Source organism: Delphinapterus leucas, chromosome 17 (assembly GCF_059928025.1).
Source record: "Delphinapterus leucas isolate spDelLeu-1000000601 "Yukka" chromosome 17, BTC_Dleu_Yukka2, whole genome shotgun sequence".
NCBI lineage: Eukaryota > Metazoa > Chordata > Mammalia > Artiodactyla > Monodontidae > Delphinapterus > Delphinapterus leucas.
The window spans coordinates 2,970,193-2,992,336 of record NC_143145.1 but is presented as its reverse complement, the minus strand read 5'-3'; the positions used below and the strand labels follow the sequence as shown (position 1 = coordinate 2,992,336).

At 49.6% G+C, this 22,144-nt stretch overlaps 1 protein-coding gene across 1 annotated transcript in view; it reads right to left on the bottom strand.

The window, feature by feature from the left end:
* The window catches only part of AGO2 (argonaute RISC catalytic component 2), a 94,563-nt gene extending 89,811 nt beyond the window's left edge, over nt 1-4,752 (bottom strand). The window contains exon 1 of the mRNA XM_022555520.3: nt 4,632-4,752. Coding sequence (XP_022411228.1) covers nt 4,632-4,653 — 22 coding nt within the window. The 5' untranslated portion in view covers nt 4,654-4,752. The remainder of the gene's footprint in view (nt 1-4,631) is intronic.
* Between the last annotated feature and the right edge of the window lie 17,392 nt (nt 4,753-22,144).

Below are 22,144 nucleotides of genomic sequence, written 5' to 3'. Positions count from 1 at the left end.
AGACAAGGAACCTGAGGCCCAGGACGGGGACAGGGCTGGAGCCCATGACCAGGCTCCCTGCCTGTCCACTGCTCGAGCCATGACCTTGAGAAAAGTGAGAGAAAGGCAAGAAAGGTGGGGTTTCAAGTTCTCAGCAGGCAGGGCTGGGCCATCTCCCCCACCTGCAGTTAACCACAGGAGGGGGATGCAGCGCACCCCTGCGGCACAAAGCAGCAGCCCTCTGGGACGGCGTCTGTGACCTTCAGGTTGTATGAGGATTTTAGTAGTAAGTGGGAAGCACTGAGGCGTCAGACAAGTGAGCAATGCTGAAGCCCTTTGTTTCTGAGCCTGTCTACGAGGCTAAGATTCAAGGAATGTTGTTAGGGAGACATCCACCCTGATTTGCCACTGTCCGTGCACACCTGTCGTCCCAGGGAAGTTATTAAGAGTGCCCTGTTTCACTTGCACAGGTTCCCAGTTTAGAGGATAAACTGTAGCATCGCCAAGGGTACAGCTCTGTCCAAAGATAAATTAGGAGGGCACAGCTGCCTGGTCACAAAGAGTGAGGACATTTCAGGGTTTTAAATTTTGAGGGAAAAAAATGCAGACAAAAAATTAGAATAGTAAATACTTAATGACCTTTTCACTGCCTAGAGTGAAAAAGGACAGGCCTGTAACCCCAGCACCAAACCCCGGCCCGGGAGGCAAGGGCGCTGGCGGCGGGCCATCGACAGAGGCAGCTAAGCTGGGGGTGAGGCCACAAAGTCGAGAGAAATGACTGGGAGCAAACAGAAGGGCGCTGAGAGCCGTCTCCCTACCACACACTGGGGAAGGAGGGGTCCACCGAGTCGGATGAGATAGAAGCTGCACGAGAGGCACAAGCACCAGGCACAATTTCCACATCACACCGTGGTCCTTCTGCTGACAGAGCCCCACGTAAAAAGTGGATTCCACTGCACTGAAAGTTAAAGATGCAAAGCTACCTGTCCCAAAACATCGCTGAAGATAAGTGCGTCTGAATTAAACTTACGAGCAACTGGATCTCATCAGCCTTCCCCAAAGAAACACAGGGACCCTGAACAATTAAAGAAAACTGGGGGGAAAGATATGCATCCCCTGAAGAAGAGATCTTAAGGACCTCATTGTCTTACAGGGTGGGGGTGGGGGGCTAGCTGTAGAGTCGAGATTAAAGAGCCTCAAAAGCATAAAACCAAATCCATGTGTGAACTTTTAATAAAATTCAGGATCCAAAACAACCGGGAAGTAAACACACTTCTGCGATGAGAAAAATGGATTATGGACTGTTAAGTGTGACAATGGCACTGAGTTGTAAATGTCCCCATCCTTCAGACATGGTACTTAAGTATTCAGGGTGAAACGACAGATCTGGAACTCACTCAAGAGTATTTCCGCAAAGAAGAAGGAGAAAGGGGCAGATTTGAAGCAAATGTGGAAAATCTTGATAGTTGTTGAAGCTGGTGATGGAGAAATGGGAGCCGTATTATACCACTCAGTCTACTCATGTGTACTTTAAATTAATTCACAATAGAAACTATTTTAAAAGTCAAGTGATACATTCTGAGTGTTCACAAAACAAGAGGGCAGCAGACTACCCAGCCACGCCCTCCGGCCTGACGCAGCTTCACCCGGGCAAAGGGCCGGCTGCTGTTTGGCAACAGTGCACTGTTATTGGAAGAGGGGTCATATCTTCACTGAGATAACTGAGGGAGAAGAAGCGGGGTGCAGGAGGAGTTAACTGACACTAGAAACCGCTGTGAAAGTTGGTCATTCTCAGAGTTGTAACCCTTAGCTGTCGCTGAAGTTACTTTGTAGCAAAGCTGTGAGGAATGGAACCCACAGGAGTCTGAGCAGGTGAAACCCACAGAAACAACCCCCTTGGAGCATGCAACATTGAGACTCCATTTAGAAACAACCCCCTTGGAGCATGCAACATTGAGACTCCATTTAAGGTCTTTAAGTGGTTAAAAAAAAAATTGATTGATCATCTGTGAAGGTTCAGGGTCACTGGGGAGTCCACCCATTCTAAACCACTAACTCTTTGGAATAGTTAAAAAAAAAAACAAAAAACCTAAGAAATAGTAACATACCTAACTTTAGAGTCCACATACCAATTCACATATGTAATAGCATTTGTAACGGGCATAACGCAGGCTTACTGTGGACTCTATTTTTTATATTAATTTACTTAGTAAGTCACTTAATAATTGTATTAAAATGGAAGTAGCAAAACTATTTGTAATTTTTTCTACAATCCAGATCAAATGTCTTTTTATTATTCTAAATTAGGAAATACATTAAAAAGAGTTTCATTGAAGAGACTCTAATCCAAAAATTCCTCTTAAAAATTAAAAACCTTAGTGTGTAGAATAAAATTAAACAGCACCACAGCCTTATAATTACAGCACGCGTGCATAGCCTGAAATTTGGTTTCATTCCCATCCTGCCATTGGTTAAGAACTATCCATTTATTTTTTCAACCAGAGCTGTCCGATTTCAGGGCAGGTTTATCTGTGAACCGAGAACAAGGGGCCCTCTCCCCACCAGGCCACAACGCAGAGGCCCACATCAGAGCATGATTTTTCCAAGAGCCGTTAAGGACCTGAAATGAGCCTAGAGATCCAGAGAACTAAAGCTTTTTTGAAAATGAAATAGACCAGAAAATATCCCAGTGCAGAGCACACAGCATGGGTTAGCTGTGCTTCCTGAAGCTCGAGTTTCAATTACACCCGAACACGCGAGGACATGGGTCCAGTCTACATGTAACAGGTGTTTCTTATTGGGGGTCAAGGTCAAAAGGACTGAGAGCCACTTCTTTAAGGAGAATGTATGGAGAGTCAGCGGGGATCAGACAGATCGTCCTAATGCTCGCTGGCCATATGACCTTCGCAAGGCTCTTAACCTCTCTGAGCCTCTGTTGTCCATCTTCAAAATGACCACCACCAACTTAGCAAGCTGTCCGATGGATTAGTTAACGTCAGACACAACACAAAGGTTTGACCTTCCTCAAGGTTCTTCGCTTTTTCTGGGCCTTCAACTTTTAAACTGAAAATGTGAAAAAAATGTAGAGTGTAGTGGCTAACACTTGCTGGGCTCCTCTACAGGGATCAGCAGGGAGATTCTCACTCACGGAGGTGAGGGCTGACCCTGCCATGTCACGGGTGGGCACTGCCCATCCGGGGCTTCACGGAGCCAAGTCTGCTCCCAGGACCCTGACTACAGAGCCCCCGGCCCTTCCCCACCGGAGCTGAGTCACCTTCCAGATTACGGTTAAAACCATTACGCCTAAAACCATTCTTCTATCAAACTGCTGAGGGCCCGTAAGGATTTAAAAGTTGGTCAGGCTCAGCCTTGGAGAACCTTTCTAACTAAGTGACATCAAAAAAAAGTATTCACAAGGCAGAGAACTGTTTGTGAACAGACACGGCAGTGCGGGAGAACGTCAAGGGACCCAAATGGATCAGGAGAGCCCGGAACAGGTCGGGCCAGGGCCCCATCAGCAGGACGCCGGGGAGGGCTTAGGGCCCCTGGGAGAAGGCAACAGTATGCCGAGCCGGCAGGGCCTGCAGCCCGCTGGAACCTGGTGGACAAAGGGGACGGGAAATGCCCTGTCCAAGTGGCAGGGCCAGCGGGAAATTTAGGAGCCACGTGCCTGGCGGGAAACGGAGAGAGCTTCACAACACTTCACCATTTTCTTGGCCCAGCAAGTTAATCGCCCTTCTACTCTACATCAAAAAAAAAAAAAAAGTTAAAAAAAACCGTGTTACTGCTTTAAGTTTTTTAGAACTTTTCTAAAGAAAGAGAGGCTGACTAGTAAGAAGGGATGCTAAGGAAATCAGCACACCTCCTTACCTTCCTCTAGTAAACTGCAAAAGGCAAATTAGTACTTGAATAAGGAGCCGGTGTGTCTGGAATGAAAATGAGACGCACGCAGTTTTAGGGTGCCGCTTCCTATCCCTCTCAGTCTACGGCCCTAACTACCAGCACGAATTGGCCAAAATTCAGCATTTCCAGACTTTCCTTCAGAGAAGGGGCCGCAGAAGTGCTGGCAAAAAGAAAAACGAAACTGAGAGCGCTCCAGGCTCGCCGCGGCTCGATCTGCGCCGAGCAGCCGCGCTCCTCCCCGTGCCGCCCGCGCCCCGAGCTCGGCGCCCCCGGCCCGGGCCTCAACGCCCTCTGGCGCTTAGAGCCCGGCCCGGGCCTCGGCCCCCGGCCCCGCCAGCCCCGTCGGCCCCGCCAGCCCCGCGCGGCGCAAGGGCCCAGGCGCCTGGCGCAGGAGGCCGGGCCAGGCGGGCGCCCGGGCCTCGGGCCTACACGCGGGCCGCCCGGCCCAGTTCCCGCTCCGGCCCGGTCCCAGCCCGCCGGACCGCGGCGGGAACGCAGCGCGGGGAGGGCCCAGGCCGCGCGGAGCGCCCCGACGACTCGGGCCCGAGGAGGCCAGGGCTGCGTGTCCGCCGCGGGGCCGAGGAAACGGCCGGCGGCCCCGACCCCCGGCCTCCCGGCCCGCCAGCCCCGATCCCCCGGCGCCCGCCCGCTGCCCGCGCCGCGCTCGCGCCCAGCCCGCCAACCGCCGCCGGCGCCGCGGGGAGGAGCGCGCGAGCGGCCGGGCCGGCGCCCCGAGCGCGAGGACTCACCGGGGCCGGCTCCCGAGTACATGGTGGTGCCGCCGAGGGGCTCCGGGGCCGAGGGGCGGCCGCGCGCGCGCCACGGGCCCCGACGCCGCGAGCCGCGAGGGAGCCGCCGGCCGCACGATCCGCCCCGGCGCGGCCGCCAAACAGGTTTACCCGACGCGGCCGGGGCGGCGGGCGGAGGCGGCGGGCGGGCGGGCGGGCGGGGGAGGGGCGAGGGAGAGCGGGCGGGGGAGGGGAGGGCGGCCGGGAGGAGGGCGGGGGAGGAGGGAGGGGCCGGGGGAGGGGAGGCGGGGCGGGTCCGCGCGGCGGCGGCGGCGGCGGCGGCGGGGTGGGTGGGGGACGGGCAGGGGATCGGGGCGCGGGTGCGGGCGCGGGGCCGGGGGGGCCTTGGGGGCGGCCCTCGCAGCCACTCAGAAGAGCTACGTCTCCTCCGACTGGGCGGAGCGGGCCGCGCGGCGCTGCCACCGGAGGCCGGGAAGAAAGAAAAGAAAACACACCCCTTGTTTCCCCGCCGCCTCCGGCGCGCGGGGAGCCCGTTCTGGCTGCTCGAGGGCCGGACCCTTCCCCACCCTTAGCCCCCGCCGGACCGGGTGAACTTGGGCACCGTGTTGACGTGGTGGTGTCGCGTCCTGGCGCCCCGGCATCTCCGCCAGGCTTTTTTAAGTTATTAACGAAACAGGAATGTCGCGAACGTTCCTCCCGACCCGGAGCTTGAACTTGAACGCGGCCCGGTCCTCGCTCACTACCACACCGCCACCTCCCGGCCGAGAACCCAGATAATCCATCTAAAGAACTTTAGTTTTTGGTCAATTTTAGCTGCTGTCAGTGATCAGATCAAAATAACACGCCCCATTCCAGTCCTCGGGGCCTCCCCAGTTTCTTGACGTTGGGCCCTTATCCAATCCCCTCATGCTCCTCCGTGACTCTCGGTATTTGCCCCACTTGTGCGGAAACGTCTCCCTCCAGCCCAAATCCTCCTCCATGGATCAAGTCCCCTGGGATCCAGCTGTTTTCTGGAGCCTTTTCCAGGGAGGCGAGCCAGAGGCCAACTCCTTTCTCCCCTAATTGGTGGGCGATTAGCAACCAGAAGGTGAAATACAATCCAAAATCGCTCATTGTCTTTTAAACATATTTGCCTGCTCATTCCTTCATCCTGTAAGCAGGTATTGTCTGCACACTGGGTGCCAGTAACTCTGTGTTCCTCCGGTCCAGGATGGTAGGAGGATGAACGGGAGTCTTGCTTGCAAGCATCCAATAGGTTTATTTCTAGTCTCTGCAGTCCTCAAGGACATTCTTAAATAAATGCAGGAGAACCAGCCTGTCCTCCAGAGAGAAGCTTAAAAGGACTTCGATCTTCACCAAGTCACTGATATGAACAGGAGTTGGTCTCACGGCATCAGCCTCAGAGACGCCCATCCATCCCTCTCCAATCCTCTGCCCCCCACCTCCACCCTCACCGAGGCCTGGACCACCTCTCCACCTTACACTCATGCTGTGGGAACACAAATCCGCACTTGATCCTAGGCAGCTACTCAGCCGTAATGTGTGTTTAGGAACCCAGGAAGTCCGGGGAACAAGGCACTCCAGGGTGGGACTGGGTACCACCCAGATGTCCATCAGTCTTAGAACAGGTGGTGAGAGCCACATATACTCATAAAGTGGAATCTAGCGATGAAAAGGAACACCCTTCATCAAAGTACAACAACGTGGATGAATCTCTACAAGGTTGAGTGAAAGAAGCCAGAAGCCATACTGCATGAGTCCATGTATAAAATTTCTAAAACAGGCAAAATTGAACTACATTTTTTAGGGAGACATCATTTAGTAATAAAAAGCTGAAGAGGAAAAAAGGTGGCTACCTAACAGTCAGAATGGTGGGTGGGTACTGCTGGGTATAGGGGTGCTGTGTGACCACGGAGAGGCCTGGGGCTTTGGGGGCACGAGCCTCCTTCCCATGACAGAGCTGTTCTTTCTGCAAGTCTCTTAAGCTGCACATTTTTAAAAAATATACTTTTCTGTACCTTTGCTACATTTCACCATAAAGACATTTTAAACTCATAATCTGTTTAGGACCCTCCACGCCCGAGGGCTGCTCTGCGTCCGCCTGGCCCCTCCCTCACACAGCCACCGCACTATTTTCCGCCCCAAATCACTGAATCACTCGGAGGCCTCACGGCTCTGCTGCGTGCTCCTGTAATCTCGAGCCTCAGAAAGCGCCCTGAAGGCGCTCTCATTGCCGCCTCCCTTCAGCTCGCCTTCTGCTTCTTTGATGCTCGCGTTGGGTAACTTTGTTGCAAGGGCTCCTTTGCAAGTCTGGCCAGATACTGTCTACCCAGCGCTTCCTTGCGTTGCTTCTCTGCAGAGACAGCTCTAGCCTAAGCCCCGCCTCCCCGCCCTCCCTCACCAGGGATCCTCCTTCGCCCGCGTCTCCCAGGCATCACCCTCCACCGCTAGTGTCGAGGAATCCCGCCCCCTTTCTGCGCGCCCCGCCTTGTCCCCCACGAGCTCCAGGCCCTCCACGTCAAGCCACGTACGTCTCCTCTCCCCTCCTCCCAACCCGCTCTTTCACCGGTGTCCCAAGCACTGCCCACATTCACCATCCACCGAAGAAAAGCCCAGGCCCCTCTGCCCTGTGCCTCTTCCCCAAGGAGTGAGTTCACTTAACCCACTTAATCCAGTCCCCTCAGTTCTCTGGGAAATGCCTCTAGAACCTTCTCCAGCCCTTCACTGCTCTGCTTCTCCAGGCCTTCATCCAACACTTGGGTGTTGACCACATGGGAAGGACTCCTGGGTCTTCTGGGGCCCAGTCTTTCTCTCGGATACAATTCATTGCTCTGTATTTGGATCCCATACAGGTCCCTCTGCTCTGCTAAGCCCTCAGGGCTGTAAGCACAGCCAGGGACCCCACAGGTTTGCATGTCGGGCGCACTGGATCCAGAGCAGTAACCCTGCAGGAAAGGCAAAGGACACTCGGGAAAACACACAGCTCGCTGCTGTGGTCATCGGGCCCACAAAGCGCTCAACACTGGGGGCCCTTTGTCTCTTCAAGACTAAAATGTTGGCACTGAAATAAAACAGTTTCCAAAAACATGTTCTGCATGTGATAAACGAGGGGTTAGGAGGTCAAATAAGCTGGGAAGCATTGAGTTAAACGACAGTGAACAGTTTTTGGCTGCAGACCTTCTCAGAGCCTTTAACACAGTATTAACAGTTATGATGCTAGTGACTTCCCTGGTGGTCCCGTGGTTAGGACTCCGTGCTTCCACTGCAGGGGGGCACAGGTTCCATACCTGCGTGGGCAGCCAAAAAATTAAAAAAAAAAAAAAAAAAGAGTTGTGATTCTACAAAGAGGAAGGAGGGGAACAGACTGGTTGTGTCCCAGCCCACTTGACCACAGAACCCTTTTATCACAGGTATCTCCAGGTTCCAGGTTCCGTGGAGCACACTTTGGGAAACACTGCGGTAGAGCTCTTCTATGATGCCTTCCAGCTCTAAGATTCTCTGAATAAAAATATTGGCTGTTTTCCTGAATTAAAAACTCAGGAGCATGGTTGTGAGTTGACAAAAGCCCATATGTTCCTGATACGTTCTCTCATATCGGGAACAAACGACACTCCTAAGCAATTTCTTCACACTGAACCCAACATTAAATGCAAACCACTTAGTTTGAATACATAAACAGCTTTGTCATTTGTGCACCCAACAGAAGCTAAGTGGAGAATCCTGAAGATGCAAGCAACCAGGGCCACCTCCTTGCACCACCCTGGAGGTGTTGACACCACTGTGCACAGAAGCTGTCATCCACTGGACAGGGAAGTGCAGGGGAGGGGGCGTCTATGTCCAGGAGACATAGTTTACTCTAGGGTGTGTTCCTTCCTCCGTATAATAAGGAAAGAATAGCCAATATGCCACTGACACTGAAAAATTAACTCAAAATGTATGAAGGATTTAAATGTAAACATAAAGCTATAAAACTTTAAAAGTAATAGGAGATGGGCTTCCCTGGTGGCTCAGTGGTTGAGAGTCCGCCTGCCGATGCAGGGGACACGGGCTCGTGCCCCGGTCCGCGAAGATCCCACATGCCGCGGTAGCGGCTGGGCCCGTGAGCCATGGCCGCTGAGCCTGCGCGCGTCCGGAGCCTGTGCTCCGCAACGGGAGAGGCCCGCATAACACAAAATAATAATAATAGGAGAAAATCTCTGGGTTCTAGGGCTACTAGGCAAACAGTTCTAAGGGACAATCCATAAAAATAAAAATGGATACCCTGGACTTCATCAAAATTAAAGCTTTTGCTCTGTGAAAGCCTCCGTTAAACGCATAAAAAGACAAGCTATAGAGTAGGAGAAAATATTTGCATACCGCATATCTGACAAAGGACTAATATCTAGAATATAAAAAGAACTCTCAAAATTCAACCGTAAAAGAGCAAAAAATCTGTTCAGAACATGGGCAATAGACACGGAGAGACGTTTCACTATAGAGAAGAGGCCGATGGCAAACAGGCACATGAAAAGATGTTCAACATCACCGATCATTAGAGAAACGCAAATTCAAACCGCAATAAGATAACAACACACACCTATAAGAATGGCTCAAATAAAAAACAGTGACAGCAACAAAGCTAAGGAGAATGTGGAGAAACTAGATCACTCTTGCTTTGCTGGTGGGAACGTCCAATGGCACAGATTTTAGGGAAAACAGTTTGGGAGTTTCTCAAAACACCAAACATATAGCTGCCACATGACCCAGCAATCGTACTCCTGGGCATCTCTCCCAGAGAAGTGACGACTCGTGTTTACACATAAATCTGTACATGAATATTTATAGCAGCTTTATTTGTATAACCCCAAACTGGAAACAACCCAAATGTCCTTCAGTGGGTGAATGGTTAAACCAACGGTGGTTGGTCCACACCATGGAATACTCCTCAGTAGTAAAAAGGAGCAAACTATTGAAATACGCAACCACTTGGATGAATCTCAAGGATTGTGCAGAGCGAGAAGCAGCCAATTCCTAAAGGTTACATATTGTATGATTGCATTTATATACCACCCCTGAAATGACAAAGTAATAGAAGTGAAGAACAGATTAGTGGTTGCCAGAGGCTGAAAGGGGGTGGATGGGAGGGAAGACGGTGGGCTATGAAAAGATGCCATGAAGGGCCCTCCTGGTGGTAGAAAAGTTCTGTATCTTGACCTTATCAATGTTGTTGGGTTTTCTTTTTCAATTTTTATTTATTGATTGATTGATTTGGGGCTGCATTGGGTCTTCGTTGCTGTGCGTGGGCTTTCTCTAGTTGCGGCAAGCAGGGGCTACTCTTCGTTGCGGTGCGTGGGCTTCTCATTGCGGTGGCTTCTCGTTGCAGAGCATGGGCTCTAGGCGCGCGGGCTTCAGTAGTTGCAGCACGTGGGCTCAGTAGTTGTGGCTCACGGGCTCTAGAGCGCAGGCTCGGTATTTGTGGCACACGGGCTTAGCTGCTCCACGGCATGTGGGATCTTCCCGGACCAGGGGTCGAACCCGTGTCCCTTGCATTGGCAGGCGGATTCTTAACCACTGCACCACCAGGGAAGTCCCGACCTTATCAATGTTAATATCCTGGTTGTGGTATTGTATGGTGGTTTTCCAATATATTGCCATTGGGGAGACTGGATAAAGGGTACTTGGGATCCCTCCATTTTATTTCTTACTTAACTGCATGTGAATCTACAATTATCTCAAAACAAACAGGTTAATAATACTAAAAAAAAAAAAAAAAAAAAAAAAGCAAAACCAAAACACTCTCGTGTGTTTTGAACCACAACCCCCAAACAGACGCACACACCCTAGGACAGAATTATTAGATTAATGCCAATGTACCTTGCAAGAAATGTCTCTTTACTGCCTGGAGAAGTCAGGTCCCAGGCTTAAAGCTCTAAAAAACAGTTCCTAGGACATTCAAAACTGCTTTCCAGGGAGTTACAACACAATCCAACCTCCCAACCAAGGTCACTTACCTCTGAGGCTATGTGAGTGAGGACGCGCACCTGTGTGGTCGCCCTCAGGTTCATGCACGAGGGCTGTAGCTCAGCCAGCGACCCCTGTACTTTCCATGCTCTCTGTGAATCCCACCCCCGTCCACCGCCAGTGCTCCAGTAGACAGTTCCATTGCCACCATCAGGGACCGTCAGAAAAAAATATTAGGAACAGATGTGCACTGGGAAAGTGCCACCTGTTTGTTTGTTTGTTTCCTTCATCTGTCATTGAAATATTAAATGTACACTTTGGATATCTCATGGGATTACCCATCAAAAGCGAACTGTTGGTAATCTGAAAAGAAGAGCTGAAACACCCCGGGGATGCCGTGTTCTCCTGGAAGAACTAAGTTAGCAGCTGAGCTGCTCAGTGACTCAGGTGACATTTGGCACGTGCCTTCACACATAGCATCCCAAGGTGTGACGCGGTGTTAGTACCCTGTGCAGGCTGTATTCTCACGACTGCTGCCCTTATTAGGGGCCACAGAAGCAGCCAAAAGACATCCTCCTCACCCGACCAGAGGAGAGAAGGTTGGCAGTGACGGGAGCCATCCGGACCCCTGTCCACCCCCCAGCCCCCAGCTCCATCCACCCCACAGAGCCTGGAGGTGAGCCATCAGAAAGGCCATGGAGGTGACCACGTGGTGTTGTGGTGACATGGTGACAGCCACGTCTTTCAGATCTGCCACCACCATCCTCTACCGGCCTGATGGCCTGGCCCCTAGCGGGATGGGGTAGAGGGGCCTGCACGTCACATTCTGTCCTCTGTGAGCTCGTCTGAATACTGGCTACACCTTCTGCTTTTCCAGACAAGGATAAGTCCTTTTCGGTTTTATTAACTGTTTCTCCTCAAACTGCTGCATTTTCCACACAGGCATTGATCTCCACCTTTCAGGCTGGCACACTTACTTGATGACCCTTAAACTTAACTCAAGATCCGTTTCCTCCTTGAAGGAACTGGGGTCCTACCTGCAAGGTGTGGGTGGCCTTGCCTCCCCTGTTCCCAGCCTGGGGACAGCCCAGGTCTCTGGAGCACAGGGTGAGGACCATCCCACCCCCACCAAGCACGTGCCAATGCCAGAAAGAACTTGTTTATGTTGTGAGGTCAAGAGTTACAAACTCATCCAAATATATGTTCCTCATAGTTCTTGGGGGTGAATGTGGATGTGGTGTGTGCAACTTGCAGCACTTCCTGGAGTCCCAAGAAATAAAGGCTAGTTTTCACATAGGGAGAAACCATTAAGTAAACATCATACTATTTATGAAAGGAATAAAGCATATAAAGTGCAAACAAGTATTCATTTTTAACTCTCCACAATGATTCCTTTCTACTGTCATTTTTATCATCTAGCATGATGTTTCTTTGAAATAATTTATTGATAAACTATCATTTAGCAAGGTTTTTGTCTATAAGGTCAATATTTTTAAATTAACCATAATTCTATATACCAGTGACAATTAAAAATTAAATGTAAAGAGTAAAACATCAAAAATCTAAGAATTCATGTAATAAAAGATGTGCAAAACACATCAGAAATCTATAAAACAGAAATCTGTAAGGCATTACCGAGAAATTTAATAAGACCTAAATAAATGCAGGAAGAGAGCGTGTTCCTGAACTCACTAGTGTAAAGATGTCACTTGTCCCCAAATTGATCTATAAATTCAATGCAATCCCAATACATTTGTTTGTTTTTGTGGGGTGGTTGCAGGGAATGGAATTTGACAAGCTTACTTTACAATTTGTATGGAAATACAAAGGGCAAAAGTAGCTAAGATGCTCTTGAGAAGAAGAACCAGGTGGCACAGCTTGCTCTGCCAGATCAGGACTTACTATGAAGCCATAGTAATTAAGACAGAATGGCATTGCCTGTCAGTAGACAGAGACCAATGGAAGAGAAGAGAGAGGCCAGAAAGTGACCCCACATATGCAGGCACTTGACTTATGAAGAAGTACCTCAGAGCAGTGGGGAAAGGATGGGCTTTCTCCTAAGTAGTGCTGGGACAATTAGGTATCCATATGGGAAAAATGCATCAAAACTCAATTCCAGGGGAATTCTAGACTAAACGTGAAAGGTAAAACAATAACGACTTTATAAGACAATACAGGAGGGCTCCCCTGGTGGTGCAGTGGTTAAGAATCCGCCTGCTAATGCAGGGGACGCGGGTTTGATCCCTGGTCCGGGAAGATCCCACATGCCGCAGAGCAACTAAGCCCCTGTGCCGCAACTACTGAGTCTAGGGCTCTAGAGCCGCGAGCCACAACTATTGAGCCCACGTGGCACAACTACTGAGCCCGTGTGCCTAGAGCCTGTGCTTCACAACGAGAAGCCACCACAATGAGAAGCCTGCACACCGCAACGAAGAGTAGCCCCCGCTCGCCACAAGTAGAGAAAGTCTGCGTGCAGCAACAAAGACCCAACGCAGCCAAAAAAAAAAAAAAAAAAAGACGATATAGGAGACTGTTTTCATGACCTTGAGGTAGGGAAAGATTTCTTAAATAAGGCAAAAGAACACTACCATGAAGAAAAATGATGAAATATTGAACTTCATTAAATTAAGCACTTCTTTTCATCAGAAGACACCATAAGCATGCCCCTTATTTGGAACTGATTTTTTAAAAACTAGAAAAAATCACGAGATTATTAGGAAAATTTGAATTCTGCCTGGATATTTGATGATATTAAGGGATAATTATTAAAATGTTAAAGCTATGATAATCGTGTTTTGATTATGTCAATAAAAAAGGAATCCTTATCTTTTTTCTTTCTTCTTTTGTTTTTTGGCCACACGGCACGGCTCACGGGATCTTAGTTCCCCAACCAGGGATCGAACCCGGGCTGTGGCAGTGAAAGTTCCAAGTCCTAACCAGCAGACCTCCAGGAAGTTCCCCTAATATTTTGTGTAAGTCCCTCTCCATCACCTACCAACCCTTCCCCATGACCGTGGATATTACCTCTTCAGCGCCTTGGAGCATCCAGCTCCCCCCAAGGCCCCTCCCCTACCTGCCGCAGCTGGCTCCCCTTGGCCCACTCTAGTCTACTCGCCTCTCTTTTCAAAGCACGTTAGGTGCTGTCACTTCTTGAAAAACGTCCCCGCCATCCTGTTGCTCGCGGGGTAGAGACACAGCCTGGTGTGGCCTGCGTCCTCGGGAACAGCCCTGCCCTTCCGTCCCTGCTGAGCCTAGGGCTGAGGGCTGTTAGGAGAGCAAACCCACAGGTAAACCCAGGTGTCCACACTGGAGGGAGTCAGAGACCAACATGCTTGTCTTCTGCCCACACCTAGAACATCACCTGCCCTTCTGAATGGCACCACGCGAGGGGCGTTGAGGAAGACAGGAAGGGCAGCTAGCACTTATGCTGCGCTTGGGTTTCTGTCCCATAAACACCATCCTGGTGAAGCTAGATGGCCTCACTTCTCTGAAGAGGCAGGGGGTGGAGCCTCGCTGCTCTGGGATGGGTCCTGTGTCCCCCGCACCTGCTGGGGTTAGCGTGCCGTCCCCACTGGGACAACCCGGGCTGGGTGTGGTCAGACGTGAGGGTACACACGTCTCATTCCTACTGTGGGGCCTGGTACTCCAGCGGGTGCTCTGTAATGGTGCCCCAAGACCCATCCGAGGTCCTCTGTTTCAAGATCCTGTCCTTTCCCCATGGCCGAGCATACAGAGGGCGATCAGAGCTGGGACACATCCAGATCCAGTGCAGTCACAGCAGAGAACGACGTGAATCCATCTGGTGCGGAGGGGGCTGCCACTTCCATCCTCTTATTGGGCTCTCAAGTTGAGAAGCGAAGAGTCTCGTTCTATGTTTCTTCCAAAGGCAGAGCTGAGAGTGGCTCCGGGAGAGGAATAACCTCCTGCCCGCCCCAGGATCGTGCGGACCGTGAACACTGGCATCGTGAGCTTCCTCCGGCCCAAGTGCTTGTTCTCAACACTGCACATGTATTTCCTCATTCATTCCTCAGGCTACAGATGGGAAACAGGCAGGGGACCACACAGCCCGTGAGCACAGAGCCCGGCTTTGAACCCACGCAGCTTGGTCCCAACCTCGACACCAGCCACCTCCCAACAGGCGCAGGGGGGCTGTCACACCAAGGGTTCCACAGCTGATCTCTTGGTTTCTTCTGACTGTGAAGTTCACTGATGTGAACTTCACTTGGCATTGCTGGTCCCCAGTTTTGTTCACATACTCCCTAAAGTAATTTAAAATATGTTTTATCTCCCTCACACATTAAATTGACACCTAAAATATTTCATAAGTTTAAATAGCTACAAAGAATACAATTTCTGGCATACTGTAAATATTGACACTTAAAAATAAAACTGTCATATCACTTTAAAATATAACCAGATGGAATATAAATACCATATCGATTTGATACACAACACGATCCATGACAAGCAGTACATGATGAACCTCTAATGCTTAGACACATCTCTCTGTTACCCACAGAAATCATCTTTTCCTTTGACTGCTGCCAGGTATTTATCCTAAAGTAATATTTTTACATTTGAAAGTTTTATGGATCACTCTACAACATACTTCCCTACAATAAAAATGTGTAAATAAATTGAAATTTTGAAAATTTGTTTTATTTCCTGCGATGCTCTAAGTGTTAAAAATAATTCTTCTGGATTTATTTATCACTATGATTATCAGTTCACAATTGAGCAAAACACAAATATATGACACATTTGGAGGAATAATTCTCAGCCATGAAAAGTACACTTCTGTTGGAAATGCATCTTTTAATATTCATTCTTTTTTTTAAAATAAATTTATTTATTTATTTTTGGCTGCATTGGGTCTTCGTTGCTGTGCGCGGGCTTTCTCTAGTTGCGGCGATCAGGGGGCTACTCTTTGTCGTGGTGCACGGGCTTCTCATTGCGGTGGCTTCTCCTTGCGGAGCACGGGCTCTAGGTGCGCGGGCTTCAGTAGTTGTGGCACGCGGGCTTCCGTAGTTGTGGCTTGCAGGCTCTAGAGCGCAGGCTCAGCAGTTGCGGCGCATGGGCTCAGTTGCTCTGTGTCATGTGGGATCTTCCCGGACCAGGGCTCGAACCCGTGTCCCCTGCATTGGCAGGCGGATTCTTAACCACTGCGCCACCAGGAAAGCCCAGAAATGCGTCTTTTAAAGTAAGGAACCGGGGCCCAGGAAGGACTGCTGGCCGGATTGAGACAAGGCTCGTTTCTGGAGATGTCAGTGCCGAGGGCCGTGTTCACATCAGTGGTGGTGGGAATGGAAGGGGCTGTGTCACTGCAGCACGGCAGCTCTGACCCTTCCTAGTGACGTGCCGAAGCCGCATAGTGACCTCCCCTGACAATTACGTGTGATGACCGAAGGCTGAAGGCTGACCCTTCAACGAGCTCTGCCTTCAGGGTGAGGAAAGCCCCATGCTGGAAATCACCTGGCTTTCACAAGGATCTTTTATGATCCCAATAGAGTCTGCAAGAAAGGCGTGGTGGATCCGATCGCTGCCCAAAAGTCATGGCTCCTGCCTCTTCTCCCACTGGAATGGTTTATTTCTCGATCCGTTGACGCTGGGCTCAACCATGTGACTTGCGTAGGCCACTAGGATGTCAGCAGAGCTACCCTAAGAGGCCTTAGGTGCCGTTGTGGGGCTGGGCCCGGGACCTGGCTCCCTCCCCATGGCCCACACACGTCACCGAGAGGAACCTTCCTCGTCCTGGACCCTGGGTGACCGGGGAGCCTCCAGTCCAAGCGTAGCTGGATCAGCCGGCTGCCAGCTGGTGCACAGAAACACAGTGAAATGAGTAAGCGGTGTTACACCGCGAAAGCTGATTCAAAACCCCAAGGGGCTTTTTTTAAAAAGGGAAATTGACAAACTGATTTCACTTATGTTTTTTCTTGGCCGTGTGGCTTGCGGGGTCTTAGTTCCCCAACCAGGAACTGAACTGGCACCCTCGGCAGTGAAAGCGCAGAGTCCTAACCACTGGAATTCCCTCAAAATTTATATATAACTGCAAATGAGTCAGAAGAGCCAAAAAGAAAATATCTTGAAAAAAGAACAAAGTTAGATGACTCACACCAGCAACTTCAAGACTGATTATAAAGTGACAGTCATCAAGGTGGTGTGGTCTGGGCAGAAAAGTACTTTCCTGAGATTGATGTCTAATATTCTTTCACTTAGAGGCACCAAGTTTAACTCAAGGTTTAAGGGGTATAAAATATTGTTCATTCATTTATACCTTTGCCAATAAAATGTTTTTAAAATGAAAGTTTTTATCGCTTCTTTAAATAAATTTTTTTGTCAAACTCTTAGAGCCACAGACTTAGTTTATTCAATTTATGCAAAAATATGGCATAGAATCTGATTTGTAGAGCCTCTCCTCCTTGTCAAACCTGTCAGCCAAAGAGACGCTCCTGTCAGAAGGTGACTTCGTTTTACAATTCAAATGTTAATACGTGTTTCCAGGAATTTTATAGAATCCACTTAGAACTAAATCAAGGAATGCATTTTGTAAGACAGATTATTAAAAGCAGTCAAAATTAAACTAAAGGTCTAAAGTAATTAATGTATCTATTTTACAATGTGTCTCAAGAGCAAGAAAATAAATAGATATGCTCTTTAACATTACTTAATTTATAATAATACAGTTTAGAATGTACCCAGCATGATAAGGCACTTATGAAGCAAGGGGCTTGATAGGAAGCACGGTATTCTTTGGTAAATATGTGTGAATGTGTGCACTGATGTGTGTTTTTTGGCTTTTGAGATTGAGAATCAAGTATAAAAATCAGAAATAATTCCACTCATTTTTGTTAAACATCACAATTGGATTTTCTTAATGAATTTAAAGAGAAAGGCATATACTGCTTAAGAACCATCACTCTGACAGCTCACTTGTCATATTTACTTTTCGTTGTTGGGAGTGGGAAATACTAAGCATTCGAGAAGATGAAGGAAGATGAGGACTGATCAAAATTAGAGTTCTTGAAATGATTGAATAAAATGGGTTTTAACTACCTCACTGATAATGCTCATCCATGGTGAAAGAGACTGTGCAGAAGTTTCATCTGGGTTTTATCCAATGTATCTTGGAAACTGGGATAGTTCCAGAAAACACTCCAGTTCGATTTCACAGAACTGTCATGGTCACCATCACCGTTTCAGCTCTGTGAAGGGTCTTTCTCTCTCCACCTAATGACAGGCCATCCAGGATGAGTCCTGAGGTTAGCAAAAACAGAGAATTGCTGCATATATCTAAAAAGGTATTTTTGGCATTTAATGTTTCTTATCAATGTCTTTGCTTTGCTCTCATGAGACTCCATGGCCGCTCTTGTCTTTGATGCATATTGGGGACACAAAGGGAACAGTCTAGGTCACCCCGCCCCCAGCCCCACTCCCCGAATTCAGAACATCCCAACCCCAGGGCACATGGTCCTGGCCTGTCCATGAAGCTCCCAAGCTCAGGTCCAGGCCTGAGGTGGACTTTGGACAGGTGAAGGGCCTTCCTTCCTCACAGGGAGAAGCATCTGGAGAAGTGGGGCCTCTGGAAAGGGACCCTCGGGGCTCTTCATGCTCCCTGGTGATTTTGGGACCCAGGGGCTCCTCCCCAGCTTGGAGACCATGGTTCATCCACGCTCTGGGACTCAGACCGACTGACCTGGAGACGCTGGACAGGGCTCCGAGTCAGGAAACGCTGGAGCCACGCATGCGAGATGCAGGCTTCTGATCCATTCCTGCATCGCTGCTGGAAGGGAACATGGTCCGTGTCCTCCACATAAGACGTAGAAAGGGCACTTGTGTGTTACAACGACTGGCACCTCGGGAAATTTAACCGGTAAGTTTCAGCCTATAACTTTATGCACAGGATAGGAAAGGGCTGGGACAGCTACGCCGAGTGGTTCCAAGATGGTACAGGACAGACAAGGGGCCTGGACAGGGCCGCTTAGATGGGTCAGTTCCCTAATGAGTTCCTATGGGACACTAAGGATTGTTAGCATCAGTCCCCTACATTTCTTTTCCTTTTTTATTGTGGTAAAATGCACATAACACACAACGCACATAACATAAAAGCTACCATTTTAAAGTATGTGGTTCAGTGGCATTAAGTATTTGGTTGGCCAAAAGGTTTGTTCGTTTTTTTCCTGAAAGATGGCTCTAGCAGCACTTAGCCGTCTTTAACTTTATTTGAAACAATTTTGTTAGATTGTATGTGACAGCTGTCATACCAGCATGCATTTTAAAAAACCTTATCAAAATTGATGAATTTTTGTGTAATTGAACGTGGAAGAAAAAAGCAACATTTTTGGCATATTATGCTTTATTATTTCAAGAAAGGTAAAAATGCAACCAAAACGCAAAAAAAGATTTGTGCAGTGAATAGAGGAGGTGCTGTGACGGATCGAATGTGTCAAAAGTGAAGTTTCGTGCTGGAGACTTCTCACTGGACGATGCTCCACGGTCGGGTAGACCAGTTGAACTTGATAGCAATCAAATCGAGACATTAATTGAGAACAGTCAACATTATACCACGAGGGAGATAGCCGACATACTCAAAATATGCAAATCAAGTGTTGAAAATCATTTGTACCAGCTTGGTTATGTTAATCGCTTTGATGTTTGGGTTCCACGTAAGTGGCAAAAAAACCTTCTTGACCGTATTTCCCCATGCGATTCTCTACTTAAATGTAACAAAAACATTTGTTTTTTAAAACAAATTGTGGGGATTTCCCTGGTGGCGCAGTGGTTAAGACTCTGCCTGCCGATGCAGGGGACACGGGTTCGAGCCCTGATCCGGAAAGATCCCACATGCCGCGGAGCAACTAAGCCCATGTGCCACAACTACTGAGCCTGCACTCTAGAGCCCATGAGCCACAACTACTGAACCTGCGCTCTAGAGCCCGTGAGCCACAACTACTGAGCCCACGTGCCACAGCTACTGAAGCCCGTGTGCCTAGAGCCTGTGCTCCGCAACAAGAGAAGCCACGACAATGAGAAGCCCCAGCTCATCCAAACTAGAGAAAGCCCACGAGCAGCAACGAAGACCCAACTCCGCCATAAATAAATACAAAATAAAATAAAACAAATTGTGACGGGCGATGAAAAGCGGACACTGTACAATAATGTGGAACGGAAGAGCTTGTGGGGCAAGCGAAATGAACCACCACCACCCACATCAAAGGCTCGTCTTCATCCAGAGAAGGTGATGTTGTCTATACGGTGGGATCGGAATGGAGTCCTCTACTATGAGCTCCTTCTGGAAAAACCAAACAATTAATTCCAACAAGTACTGCTCCCAATTAGGCCAACTGAAAGCAGCACTTGACAAAAAGCATCCAGAATTAGCAGAAAACGATAATCTTCCACCAGGATAACACAAGATCGCTTGTTTCTTTGATGACCAGGCAAAGACTGTTACAGCTTGGCTGGGAAGTTCTGATTCATCTGCCATTTTCACCAGACACTGCACCTTCGGATTTCCATTTATTTATGTCTTTACAAAATTCTCTTAATGGAAAAAATTTCAGTTCCCTGGGAGACTGTAAAAGGCACCTGGAACAGTTCTTTGCTGAAAAAGATAAAGTTTGGGGAAGATGGAATTATGAAGTTGCCTGGAAAGTGGCAGAAGGTAGTGGAACAAAATGGTGAATACGTTGTTCAATAAAGTTCTTGGTGAAAATGAAAAATGTGCCTTTTACTTTTACTTTAAAACCGAAGGAACTTTTTGGCCAACCCAGTACATTCATAAAGTTGTGCTATCATCACGTCTGCTCTAGTCCCAGACTTGACGTGTCATCACCCCAGACAGAAAGCCTGCCCTCAGCAGCTCCCCGCACCAGCCCCGGCAACCACCGCTCTGCGCTCTGTGCCTGTGGCTTTGCTACTCGGCACAGCTCGTGCACATGGAGTCATGCAGTGTGTGGCCTTGTGTGTCTGGCTCCTTGCACTGAGCATAATTTTGATCCCCTGCATTTTGAGGTTCCCTTTATCTAGGGTAACATGCCCATTGCTTGCTTCCAGGTGCAACTGCGGCAGAAGTGAAGGTGGGTCCCAGCACCCGAAGCCCATCACCCTGTCTCAAGCCCAGGAACCCAGCTCTCCGGCTCTCCCCTCCAGCAAGGCCCAGGGCACCATCCTGGGGCTGGGACTAGCTGGGCCCCAGCTCTGCGGTCTCTCTCTCTGGCCTCCTTGAGGGAAAACATTGGCGAACGATCCAGGCTGAGTGCTTGGGTCTCCTTCAGCCCAAGGAGCCCGGGATTCCCATCATTTCTTATTAAGGTGTCGGTTACTAATAAGACCTGGTGTGCCTTAGCACAGGGACGTTCCTGCTTTGATGTGGCTCAAGAAGCTGCAAAGAAAGGTTTCTGTCTCTGAGAGTGGAACCCGGGCCCGGTGAGAGCGGCGTGGCCTGCTCTGTGTCCACAGTCACGGTTAGGCTAGGCCTGGCCTGGTCTCGCCTGGAGGAGCCGGGATGCAAGTCTGGTCCCGTCTGCCCAGTGCACTGGAGTCTCCGGGTGGCTAAGCCCCCCATCTTCGAGCAGTGCGCGCTGCATATGACACTCACCTCTCCAGACGCGACCCCGACCCCGCGGGACCCCAGAAGCCAGGCAGGGATGGAGCCCCACACGTGAAACGACGAGCTGTGAGCAGCAGAGGAAGGGGACGGGGGGGAATGTGTGCCCCACAGGCCCCAGGAGGGCCCCTTCCCCTGCCCCGAGATGCCCGCCACTTAAGGGGGGTCCTAGAGAAAGACCTCTGGGAGCAGGGCCAGCGTGGGGAGAGGCACGGCAGCAGCCTCCACAGCCTCCATGAGACGGCATCTCAGGACTACCGGAAGGGAAGGGTTCTGGGAAGATGTTCACAGTGAGACCAGGAAAGACCTGACACACTGAGTTTAAAAAATTAAGATTCCAAGTAGGAGTTCTGAAGATGAGGAATATCCTAAAAGTAATGGAAAAATAAGGAAACAGAAAAACCAATGCTTTTTTTGACCTTAAAGAACTTAAAAAAAAACGTGTGGGACTTTGAATTCCAATAAAATGTTCCATCAGGAGCAGAGAAGGTGCAAAGAAACAAAACACAACAAGTACAACACAGCACCGTTTAGATACAGACGGTGAGCTGCTGGTGCCTCACCGCTGGCACTGGGTTTGCAGTAACTAAGCACGTGTGTGTTTGGGGGTGATCCCCCCCCACCCCGTTTCCTGTGACTCACTCAGTGGCAGCAGATTTGTAATAATTTCCTGGGAAGTTACTCATTAGCTGATTTCTCCAGATTACTTTCCACGGTCGGGCAACCAACTAGCCAGTGTCCAAGAGAGAAACCGGGAGTTAGAGGTGTTCCGGCTGAGAGACCCAGGGAGGCTGGGGTCTGCAGAGGCCCCCGAGGGAGGGCCCGCTTGCCCAGTGCCCCTCCCTGATGGATCGGGGCACGTGGTCGGAGGGCTGCGAGGCCAGGTGAGGGCAAGACGGGAAGATGAAGGACAGAGATGGGGTCCCTTTTGAGAGTATCTGAGAGTGTCCCAGATACAGTGTCCCAG